Source organism: Sarcophilus harrisii, chromosome 2 (assembly GCF_902635505.1).
Source record: "Sarcophilus harrisii chromosome 2, mSarHar1.11, whole genome shotgun sequence".
Lineage (NCBI taxonomy): Eukaryota > Metazoa > Chordata > Mammalia > Dasyuromorphia > Dasyuridae > Sarcophilus > Sarcophilus harrisii.
This window is the reverse complement of record NC_045427.1, coordinates 504,230,557-504,243,483: the sequence shown is the minus strand read 5'-3', so window position 1 is coordinate 504,243,483 and position 12,927 is coordinate 504,230,557. Positions and strand designations below refer to the sequence as shown.

Below are 12,927 nucleotides of genomic sequence, written 5' to 3'. Positions count from 1 at the left end.
GCAGTCTTATACATGTTAAATATGTTATAGTGTATCCTAGATACAATATATGTGTGCCGAACCGAACAGTTCTCTTGTTGCACAGGAAGAATTGGATTCAGAAGGTAAAAATAATCTAAGAAGAAAAACAAAAATGCAAACAGTTCATACTTATTTCCCAGTGTTCCTTCTCTGAATGTAGCTGATTCTGTCTATCATTGATCAATTGGAATCTAGTTCCCATTCTTGTAGTGTTTGTGTATATCTCTTTTTTTCCCTATCTCTATTAACTTTTCTACTTTAATTCTGCTCTTTAACTTGCCTTGTTATTACGTAACCTTCCCCCATCCATTTTCTCTTTTGTCAGAGTTTTTCATCAGGGAAGTAAAATACTTGGAGAAATGATGAGATGAATCACTCCTGAAGAGTGTGACCATCCTTATGTGAAATGAAAAAGGGTGAAGAAATAGGTCATGTCATTTAAGGAAACTGAGGAATTTGGGGAGTAAGGAATTTGAGAGTTGCTAATATTCAAGTATCAAGGCAGAATTTGGGGGAATAAATGAAGACAGTAAATCATGTACTGAACTCCTTAAGTAAAGAAGAGTAGGAGAGCTGGAAACTGTTCTCTAACAGTTTTCATCATTGAGATTGGGTGGAAATCTTTAATGAATTAAATTTCAAAGGCAGAAAGGTTCCTGAGGGGTGATGGTAAAGGAGAATCCAAAAGGCAGTACAGGGCAAAGAGTATTCCAAGTATTATATAAGCTGCAGAATATAATTATATAAGCAAGGGATATTTTAAATCTGGTTATGTAAGCTTTATAGGAACATAGAATTTTTTCAGAAATCATATATTTAAGGAATCATTCAGGAAATATAGATCCCTATATATTGTACTTTCTCTAGAGTTCCTTTTCTTTTTAGGCTTTCAATGTATATTTTTCAACTCTTTCCAAGTGATGTCATATGACTGAGTCTTTCTGTTTGTTGCTTTGCATTTTATTTTCTCATTTTATTTCTCTGACCATGACTTTGTCAAGATATTTGTCTTGAGTGCCCTAAGAAAGAAACAGATCCATTTATCTATGGAGGAAATGTGGACTGGTTCAAACCTTTTGGCAATGGGGCTAACTGTCAGGGCACAAGACTTAATTTTATATTTGGCCCTTCAGTTTTTAAGAGCAGTAGGGTTTGAAATTAAAATAAGACTGAATTATTTGAGATTTCTCTGAAGCATTTAACAAATGCACATTTAAGCACATTGTTAAATCACATTTAATAAATTATATTCAGCCTTAGAAAGCCCAGTCATATAATTTTGACTGCCAAGCATTATGAAATTCAATTGTAATCTTTATATAAATAATACAGATAAGGAAAGAATCAGTGTTACTGTTGATCTTTCTTCTACTAGCCTTTTTCAGAATCTACCAGTATCATCATATGCTATGTGCTTCATTTTCTTTTTCAGGTATTGTTTTAGTAGCTATAAACCCTTATGAACAGTTACCTATCTATGGCGAAGATATCATTAATGCATATAGTGGCCAGAACATGGGAGATATGGATCCTCACATCTTTGCTGTGGCAGAAGAGGCTTATAAACAGATGGCCAGGTGAGGGGAAGATGAATTTATCTTGTTTCATTTGTTGTAATCATTTCCTTCATTCCCAGAAGGCAAGGCAGTTTAAAGAAAGAACAGACTGGGAATCAGAATATCTGGGGAGAAGATTTGGAAATATCTGTTTTGATCAGAGAGCTTTAGATCAAGAAAGTACTTCTGAGGTCACTTAAGCCCAGAGGTCTAATTTTACAAATTAAGAAATTGAGGTTTGAAGAGGTGCAGGGACTTTCTTTATATGCAAGAATATATTTTGTTTGAATTCAGGGGATGGAAACCCATAACATGTGACTGGGTCTATATTATGTATGTATTTACATTGCTTTAGTACCCAATTACTAGAATATGGAAATAATGGCCATGTTTCCAACTCCATGTCATAGTTCTGGAAAGGGCTCAATCAAAGCATTAAGCCCAGAATAGAATTTTCACATTCAAAAAATGCTTATTTATCAAGTGCCTTTCATTATATGTCAGACACCACACACTAAGCACTAGGGATAAAAAGACAAATCCAAAAACAGTTCTTAGCTTTGCTCAAATACCTGTTATTTTTCATGTTTATATAAATATCAGCTCTCCGTGTCTGCCTCAGATTGTTCCATAACCCTTTGAATTAGAAGTCTTTAGGCAAAAGCAAATCTTAAGGACTGAATTAGAATTTTAATCATGAAAGGAATTGCCTCATTATCTAAAGTTTAGAGATTCTGCTTTAATAAATCTGTGCCAAATAAGTATCTGAGTGTATGAAAAAGTACTTTTATTAACATCAACTTTGTGATAAACACTATGTACTAGGCACTAAGATGAAATCAGCCATATAATTTGAATACATACAAAGTCATAGGCTTGGTACTAGATTAATTTTACTGTATTGAAGAGATATAAAGCTATACACAAGTACAAATTTTAATTATGATACTATGCTGTTTCTTGTTTTGCACAAGTCTATAATCTCTTTTTTAAAAAACTTTATAATTTTTGTTTTGCTGAGGCATTTGGAGTTAAGTGACTTGCCCAAGGTCACACAGGAAGTATTAAGGGTCTGAGGTCGGATTTGAACTCGGGTCCTCCTGACTTCAGGGCTGGTGTTCTATTCACTGTGCCATCAAGCTGTCCCAAGTCCATAATATCTTTTAAAAGTATTAAACAAATAGGAATCAATAAATATTGTAGGAAGGTTAAAAAAAGGGAGAGGGATTTGTTTGTATCACTGTTTGTGATACCAGATTATGCCTATGAAAAAGGTTATAATAATGAATGATCAAAAAAAGTAAGAATAGTATTAGTGACAGACTGTCAGGTTTGGAGTCAGGAAGTCCTAGCTCCAAGTTCTGCTCTGACATGTACCTGCAGTAGCAACACAGGCAAATTATTTCCTTTTCTCAGTGCCTCAGTAAACTCTGCAAGACTACAAATTATAGATGACTTGCTTTGCATTGATGGGGGGGTGTTTCCATATCATGATTTCCCTGAACCAAAAAAATCAAAATCCTGATCCTCTCCCACTTTTTCCTCCAAGAATCATCTATTTATGCATGTGCACTTCTATTCTACAACCCACATGTCTAAGCTTTCAAGTGGTTTAGAATTTCTGTCCATGTATAGGATGAGTTTTGGACCTTTGAGCCAAGGTAGTGAGTCATGAGTACCTTGTACACTAAGGAGGCTTGTACACCAGGAGTATGAGCTTTGTTGGAACAGTTTACTTTGCAAAGAGGAGTTTGGAGCAAAAGACTCCCCCAAAAAAGTTTTGAAAAATGTTTATGTGAAGGAATAAAAAGACTTCTTTGAATATATAGGTGGAAGCTTTATCCTTAATATTATTACTGGTAGTCACTTGATACTCATCTTTCTCAATTTTCTTTCCTTCGATCTTTATTTTGAAATTTTCAAAGAGCTTTCTTTAACATCACCTTTGCAAAATAATGAAATAAATATTATTCCTATTTAACAAGTGAGGAAACCGAGATTCAGAGAGGTTCATTTGCTTGACCTCAATTGCAAAAAATGTGTTAGAACAAGGATTCAAAATTAGATCTATCACTACTACTAATTATAGTAGTAACAGTTATTATCTATATAGCACCTTAACTCTTTGAAAATCTGATACTATTAGATAACCATTTGAACTATACATCCATGGAATAGCTTTTTAAGTCTAATAAATACCTCGTGATCTGTTAACTTTGAACTGTAACTTGCAGATTTGACAGAAAGTTGATATTAGTCTTTGAAATAAATGTTTCCTTCCTAGATTATAGAAACAATGGAATGAGCATTTTCTAATTTTGTAAGTCTAGTGAGAAAAGCCCTGGAGAGGGTTAGTCTCAGATCTGTTACTATCTATGTAATTTTCAACAAGATACTTAACATGTCATAATTTTCTTAATTATGAAATAAGATAGTAGCAATTGCCTTCTCTACTTCACAAATGAGATCATAGAAACGAGAGCATATTGAAACGCAATACTGAAAACATTTGCTATTATTGGATCTTCTTCATAGTGCCTTTGTTCCATTGTGGTTTTTCACTTAATTTAACTACTATTGACATTTACTTATGAGCTTGGTTTGTAGAGATGTGTCATTTTGTTTTGTTTTGTTACATAGTTCCTGTGTCTGTTCTCTTGTGTGTCTACTTGCTTGTATTAATAGTTAATTACACATTGTAACCTTTTGTTGCAGGGACTGTGGTTTTTATCCAATGTGATAAAAAAACAAATCCATTACCTTGTTTATTCAAGTAGACACTTAATTGTATATACAAGATGATAATGAGAATATATTTGTCATTATAAACTCGATGGTATATGCACAGAAAAGGTTAAATACTGACACTCTTGGAAATTAGTATTCAAATTCAGACATTGATCTTATAGCTGTGCAGTAAACTTCTCTGTAGTTAAGCAGTGACCTAATCTTTAATCTCTAAAGAATTTTTGTTTCCATTTACTGACTATTCTTCATAGCTCTCCAGAGCACAATCTATCACAGTTAACAGCCTGTACCAACTGTGATATTTTTTCATTATACTGTATATTCATTTGTCTCCCACAAAAAGACAACACAGCAAATGGGCTATGTACGATTTTTGTTCCCTGTTTCTGGACTTGTTTTCTGGATTTGATTGACCATTTTAGTGAACCTAACTGCAGGGAAAACTAAAGCTCCTTCAGTAGGATTGTTGTGAGAATGACAAAATTCAGTCCCCAGAAGGACCCAATATTAACTGGAATTAACTGGAATGAGTGGTTGTCACCACTCATTAATCACAATTTTTAAAGAAGGGCACACTAAAACCAAATTTCCTTGAGGATACTACTAGAAATTTATTTCAATCAAAATTATTTTATATTAATATCATAGACATTACTCTTTAGATGTTCTTCAATAGTAAGAAGTAAGGAGGTCTCATTTATCTTTTAATTCTTGATTGGCAGACATTTATCAGGGTTGAAGGGAGTTCAGTAGATTATGTGCCCAACATAATTATGATTCCTAACAAGATGAGTTCCTGTTATAATGGAAAATGACATTTCTCTACAATTAACATAGCAAAGAACTCTTACATATGTTGCCTTACATATGTTCAGCTTTCTAGCGCATTGATTCTAGCCTGAAAACAAAACTATATGATAATAATAATAATTAGCAATTATATAGCACTTATTTTGTGCCAATCACTATGTTAAGAAGGTCATAATTATTCTCTCACTTGGTCTTCATAACAAACCTGGGAGGAGAATGTCAAGATTCATTAAGGCAGGGGGGCGGAATATGGCAGAGAATCTAGCCAAAGACTCTTAGCTAAAGAATTGACCATTTTATCTTGGTTCAAAGAGCCAGTGGCTCAGCAGGCCAACTGTAAGACCTCCATTCCAACTACAGAAAGCAAGTTGTGAACCCCAAACTCTGGAAAAACAGGCGGCACTAGGCAAAACAGTCCAGTGAAAAAAGCATGTAGTATTATCAGCCCAAGTATGAAAAGTTAGTGAGAGGCTCTTGTCCTCCTACAAAAAAAGTTTGGAACAATCTCACCTAGGAGCAGAGCTCAACTTTTTAAAATGAGCAAAAAAGCAAAAAGAATCTTGGTCACAGATATGATTGTAATAGGGAAGATCAGAACATAAACCCCAAAAAGGACAGCAATGGCAAAATACCTGTATGTTTTTTTTATTATAACTTTTTATTTACAAAACATATGCATGGCTAATTTTTTAGCATTGACCCTTGCAAAACCTTCTGTTCTAACTTTGCCCCTCCTTTCCCCAACCCCCTCCCCCAGATAGCAGGTAGACCAATATATGTTAAATATATTAAAGTATATGTTAAACACAATATATGTATACATATCCAAACAGTTATCTTGCTGCACAAGAAAAATCAAACTTAGAAATAAGGTAAAAAATAACCTGAGAAGGAAAACAAAAATGCAAGTGGACAAAAACAGAAGGAGTAGAAATAACTATGTTGTGGTCCATACTCATTTCCCATAGTTCTTTTACTGAATGTAGCTGGTTCATCTCATTGTTGAAGAGAACAACGTCCATCAGAATTGATCATCATATAGTATTGTTGTTGAAGTATATAGTGATCTCCTGGTTCTGCTCATCTCACTCAGCATCAGTTCATATAAGTCTCTCCAGGCCTCTCTGAAATCATCCTGCTAATCATTTCTTATATAAAATAATATTCCATAACATTCATATACCACAGCTTATTCAGCCATTCTCCAATTGATGGGCATCCATTCAATTTCCAGTTTCTGGCCACTACAAAGAGGACTATCACAAACATCTTTGCATATACAGATCCCTTTCCCTTCTTTAATATCTCTTTGGGATATAAGCCCAGTAGTAACACTGCTGGATCAAAGGGTATGCATGGTTTCTGAGCATGGTTCCAAATTGCTTTCCAGGATGGTTGGATAAAATGCCTATATGTTAAGCCTCAAAAGGGAATATGAACCACTCTCAAACTGAAAAGGTCCTCTTGGAAGAATTTGGAAAGGATTTTAAAAATCAAGTAAGAGAGATTGAAGAAAAAATAGGGAAAAGAAATGAGAGCTATGCAAGAGAATTATGAAAGCCTGAGAAAAAAAGCCAATAGCTTGGAAAAGAAAGCATAGAAATTGATGGAAGAAAACAACACCTTAAAAAATATAATTAGTGAAATGAAAAAACAAAACAAAACAAAACTCCTAAAAATAAAATTGATGAAATGGGAAAAAATTCACTGAACAAAACAAATCCTTTAAAAGCGCGAATTTAGGTTTAGGGTTATTGGCTAAATGGGAAAGAAGGTTAAAAAAGCTAGCCAAAAAAAAATTCATTAAAAATTAAAATTAGATAAATAGAAATGAATGAGTCAATGAGACATCAAGAATCAATCAAATAAACCCCCAAAATGAAAAAAATAGAAAAAAATATGAAATACCTCATTGAAAGCAACAACTCTAGAAAGTAGATCCTGGAGAGGTAATCTTAATTATTAGACTACTTGAAAACCATGATCAGACAGAATCTGGACAACATCTTTGTAGTTATCAAGGAAAACAGCCCTGAGGAAAAGGGTAAAATAGTTATTGAAAGAATATGCTGATCACTTCTTGAAGGAGATCTCAAAATGAAAACTATAGTGTAGTTAAATTCCAGAATTAGCTGATCAAGGAGAAAATATTTCAAGCAGCCAAAAAGAAACAATTCAGATTTCAAGGAGTTACAATCAGAATTCCCTATAACCCAGTACTTTCCATGTTAAAAAATCAGAGGGCTTGGAATATGATATTTCAGAAAGCAAAGGAGCTTGAAGTACAATCAATCAACTATCCAGTAAAACTGATCATTATCTTTCAAGGGAAAAGATAGATATTCAATGAAATAAAGGATTTTTCCGTTATTTCTAATGAAAAGACCAGAAAATGAAAAAATTTGACTCAAAGCGAATCATAAAAAGCAAATAGGGAAAGGAAAAAAAATTTAAATGTTAAAATATATACATTCCTACATGGGAAGATAATACTTGTAAGTCTTGAACTGTCTTTGTCAGGGTAGTATACAAAGACAGAGGCTGTGTGGGTATAAGTTGACTTTAATGTGATGATATGAAAAAAGAATGGTAATGAAAAGAGGAAAGGGGAGATAAAATGGGGTAAATTACATCACATAAAGAGCCACAAAAGACCTATTACAATAGAGGAAAAGGGAGATGAGATGAGCCTGTTTTGAACTTTTAATTTTGTCATATTTGGCTCAAAGAGGGTTTGGTATAGAAACTTGTCTCATTCTACAGAGAAATAGGAGGGGAAAAGGTGGGAGACTGATAGAAGGTAATACAGAATTAGAAGAGGAAAGGGGTGGTCTCAGAGAATATTGAGGCAAGTGGTGTTTGAAACAAAACACTGGTGAGTAGGGAAAGGATGAAAGGAGGGAGAAAATTATAAATTGGAAAAAATAGGATGAGGGAAATACAGAGTTAGTAATCTTAACTGTGACTATGAACAGGATGAGTTCTCCCATAAAATGGAGGCAGTTAGCAGAGGAGATTAAAGGCCAGAATCTTAAAATATGTTGTTTCCAAGAAACATATTTGAAGTAGAGAGATACATGTGGAGTAAAGGTAAAATCCTGGAGCAGAATATAAGAAAAGCAGGTATAGCAATCCCGATCTCAGACCAAGCAAAAGCAAAAATAGATCTAATTAAAAGAGTTAAGGAAGGAAACTACATCTTGCTAAAGAGTACTATACATAATGAAGTAATATCAATACTAAACATATATACATGAATCAAGTAGTATTCATCAAGAATGAAGTATTCAGCTTTTTAGTAAAGTTGAGTTGTAGAAAGAAATAGTAAAACTAGTGGAGGATCTCAGCCTCCAATATGATAGTAAATTTAGAGAATACACTAAAAAACAACCAGAAACAATTGACAGATTTTAGCAAAGTTGCAGGATACAAAATAAAACCACATTTTGACATGTTACCAACAAAGCCCATCAGCAAGAAATATAAAGAGAAATCCCATTTCAAATAACTATAGGCAGTATAAAATATCTTAGTCTGTCTGCCTAGGTAAAGCCATGAATACAATTACAAAATACTTTTCACATAAATAAAATTAAGTCTAAATAGTTGAGAAAATATCAATTGTGCATAGGCAGACCAAGCTAATTAAAAGCATTTAAATTTTATTATTATTACTTATAAGGAATTTCCATATTTTTTTTCAGTAGTATTTGTAGAACTATTTTGGTAATACAGTAATTTCTGTATTGTAATATAAATTCTGATTCAGAACGCATAATAATGTTATCCTGAATTCTTTTTAGATAAAAACAGGGCTGGTGCTGGTATGAGAAATTAAACTAGAAGCTACAAAACACTGTTAACATTTTTTTTTTCCAGAAGCTTCTTTTTTGCTGGAATATTTTATAAATATTAAAAAGTAATGTAACAACTCAAAAAGTCTAAAGTATTTGCTCATCTCTTAACCCAATTTGTTCTGCACTCTCTGGAGATCAGTTTCATGGTTGTACTGTTAATGTTCGTCTTTATTATTTCAAAGTAATCCAAAAATATGTTTTTTAGTCATTACCAGAACATCTCTGGTACTTATGTTTAGTGATGTACATAACTAATACTGATTTGGGTATTGAAGTCTGTGATGTACAGATGTTAGGCCGAGCTAATGTAATTTTTAAAATGACAATTTTACCTAAATTAATTTACTTTATTCAGTGCCATACCAGTTACATTGCCAAAAAAAAAAATTGGTACTAGAGAAAATAATAACAAAATTCATCTGGAAGAATAAAAGGTCAAAAATATCAAGGGAATTAATGAGAAAAAATGTAAAGGAACATGATCTATTCCTGTCAAATCTAAAAGTATATTATAAAACAGAAGTCTTCAAAACATCAAAACAGTTTGGTACTGACTAGGAAATATATAGTGAATCAGTGTAACTGGTTAAGTTCACAAGATACAGTCAACAAATACAGTAATCTCATGTTTGATAAACCCAAAGACTCCAGCTTCTGGGATAAGAACTCAATATTTGACAAAAATTGCTGGGAAAACTGGAAAATAGTATGGCAAAAACTAGGCATTGAACAACACTTTGAAATGGGTTCATGATTTAGACATAAAAAGTGATACTATAAGCAAATTAGTATAAGAAAGGATAGTCAGATCAGTGAAGAGAGAAATTTATGATCAAAGAACTAGAGAATATTATGAAAAATGGATAATTTTGATTATATTAGATTAAAAACGGGTTGGACAAACAAAATCAAATGTAGCCAAGTTTAAAAGTGAAGCAGAAAGCTGGGAAACAACTTTTAAAAGACACAGTTTCTGATAAGACTCATTTCTAAAATATATAGAGAACTGAGCCAAATTTATAAGAATATTTATCATTGACATCAAATGGTCAAAAGATATGAACAGATAATTTTCAGAAGAAGAAATTAAGCATTTGTAGTTATATGGAAAATATACTAAATAGCTATTGAGTGAAAAATGCAAATTAAGACAACTCTGAGGTACCCCGTTACACCTCTCAGACTGGCCAAGATGATGGAAAAAGATAATGATAAATGTTGCTGGGGTATGTGGGAAAATTGGGACTCTAAAGAATTGTTGATGGAGTGATGAAATGATCCAACTATTCTGGAGAGCAGTTTGGAACTATGTTCAAAAGGTTACCAAAATGCATGTTGATCCAGTTGTCTCATTATTGGATCTTTATCCCAAAGAGATTATAAAAGAAGAGAAATGTTTGTAGCAGCCCTTTTTTTGTAATGGGAAAGAACTGGAAATTGAGTGAATGCCCATCACTTGTGAAATGGCTGAGTAAGTTGTAGAATATGAATGTAATGGAATATTATTCTATAAGAAATGATGAGCAAGCTGATTTCAGAAAAGTCTGGAAATAGTTACATGAAAAGAATCTGGATGAAGTAAGAACCAGGAGAACGTTGTGCATAATAACAAGATTTGTGATGAACAACTGTGATAGACCTGGCTCTTCTCAACCATATGATAATTAAAGACAATTCCAGTAGACTTGGGATGGAAAATGCCATCTGCATCCATCAAAAGAACAATGGAGGTTGAATGTGGATTGAAGCATAGTAAACCTTTTTTGTTTGTTTTTTCTTGTGGTTTTCCCCTTGTGGTCTAATTTTTCTTGCACAACATTACAAATATGGAAATGTGTTTAAAAGGATTGCACATATTTAACCTATATCATATTGCTTGCTTTCTTGGGAAGGAGGGAGTAAAGGGACTGATGGAGAAAAATTTGGAGCACAGTGTCTTACATAAATGAATATTGAAAAATATCTTGACATGTATTTGGAGAAATGAAGCACTATTGAGAAAAAATTATACAGATATAATATGGCAGACTTTGTAGATGATTAGATTTTAGGACATCAGATTTTAAAATGCCCAGAGAAATTCTAGGGAGATCTAAAATAATATTTTGCTGGAAGAAAGTCCTATGAGTTCAAGAATCAAATTCTGAAGACTTGAGTAGAACTGATTACAGTATGGAAAAAGAAAAGGAGCTGTCTAAAGAGACCAATATGGATTCACAGAGAACTCATTAATAAATTCAGATTTTTGTACAGATAATGAATGCAAAGATAGGTAACTGAGCATAAATACAGTTCTCTCAGACTTGTGAGGAATATTGAAACCCATAATGAGCAGACATTGACAATACATGCTAAGAATATCCAAAAATGTGTTTTTAGTTAAATGGGGAATAAGAGAAGGATAAAACAAGGAATAAGCTCCCTGCTAAGGATATATGGAATCATGAAATGGCTAATGTTGAGAAAGCTGAACTTGTCAACTCTTATTTCACTTTTGTTTTCTCTCCCAAGAAGAATGAACTTTGGGCAGAGAAGATTTGAGCAGACGTGACTAACAAGGAGTAGAAAGGCAAAATAGGGGAGGATTTAGGCACCATCTGCCGATTCTTAATAAGTTCAAGTGACCTAGACAAAATATATCCTAGGAGTGAACTTGCATATGGAACCCATTATATCTAAGCTGGCGAATGTGTATGCATGTATACCTGTATATGTATACATAAACATATATTCCTAGATGTGTGTATGTGCCATTTGTTGTATATGAATATGAGCCATAGTTTCTCCCTGAGCATCCATTTCTCATCACCATTTGTCTATTGAACATTTTTAGAACTGATTTTGTTACATGTAAGACATCGAGCATTCTATGCTCTCATCATAGAAGTTGTGCTCTATGAGCAGAATTCAATTATCTTAGAAGAAATGCAACATGTACAAAGTTGAAGAATCTACCCCAAATGTTCATAATGACTATTTGTGTCTGACCTATTGCAAAACATTCCGAGTTTTATTGATCTGCTGCACTGATCAGTTGGACACACTATAATTCGACTTAAAGTAGTGATGTAATTTTGGTCCTCTTTGAGAATGAAGGTCAACAAACTAAATTGTAAACTGTAGAAACATATTGGCAGAGGAGTAGCAGAGTCTTCAGCATGTCTATAAGTGAACTTATAATCTTTCATATCCAAACCCTCCCTTCTCTAACTTCCCTATTTCTGTTAAGGGTACTGTCATCCTTCAACATTTTCAGTTTTTAACCATGATATGTTTTTTTAGCTTCCTTATTCTCCTTTACCCCAAATATCCAATAAGTTACCAAATCTTGCTGTGGCTTCCTAATTGGTCTTTTTTGATCAATGTCTTTTCCTACTCCACAACATCCTGTACATTGCTGACAAAGTAGTTTTACTTCTGCACAAGATCTGACTTTGTGACTTCCCCACTTAACCAACTTTAGGATTGTCACTTAGGTGTCTTTAGGACAACACAAATAGACTTCTCTACTTGGCTTTTAAAGCCCTTTTGATCATGTGGCTGCCACCTATCTTGCTAGACTTATTATGTAGTACTCATTGCTCCTATATTCTGCCTTAACTAAACTGACTTTTTCCTTCTTCACATGACTTTATGTATTTGTACAAGCTGGAATCCTTATCTCTGTTTCATAGAATCCCCTTTTAGGATGAAGTATAATTGCCTTCTGCTGAATAAAGTCTGTCTTGATACCACCTCAGTGCTAGAGCTCTCCTTCCCAAACTACTTTGTGTTTATTTCTAATTAGTCTCTTTATTAGTTATCTTTACTTATATATGCATTTGTCTCCCCCTATAGAATGTAAGTTCTAGCATAAGAATTATTCCATTCTTTGTTCTTTCACCCTCAGAATCTAGCACAGCACCTGCCATGAAGTATATTTATAAAGCTCTTAG

At 33.4% G+C, this 12,927-nt stretch overlaps 1 protein-coding gene across 6 annotated transcripts in view; it reads left to right on the top strand.

Annotated features, from left to right (window-relative positions):
* The window catches only part of MYO5A (myosin VA), a 202,525-nt gene that overhangs the window by 71,204 nt on the left and 118,394 nt on the right, over positions 1-12,927 (top strand). For all 6 annotated transcript variants that reach the window (XM_031955220.1, XM_031955217.1, XM_031955219.1 and 3 more), the window contains exon 4: positions 1,454-1,598. In XM_031955220.1, the coding sequence (XP_031811080.1) occupies positions 1,454-1,598 (145 nt within the window). The remainder of the gene's footprint in view (positions 1-1,453; positions 1,599-12,927) is intronic.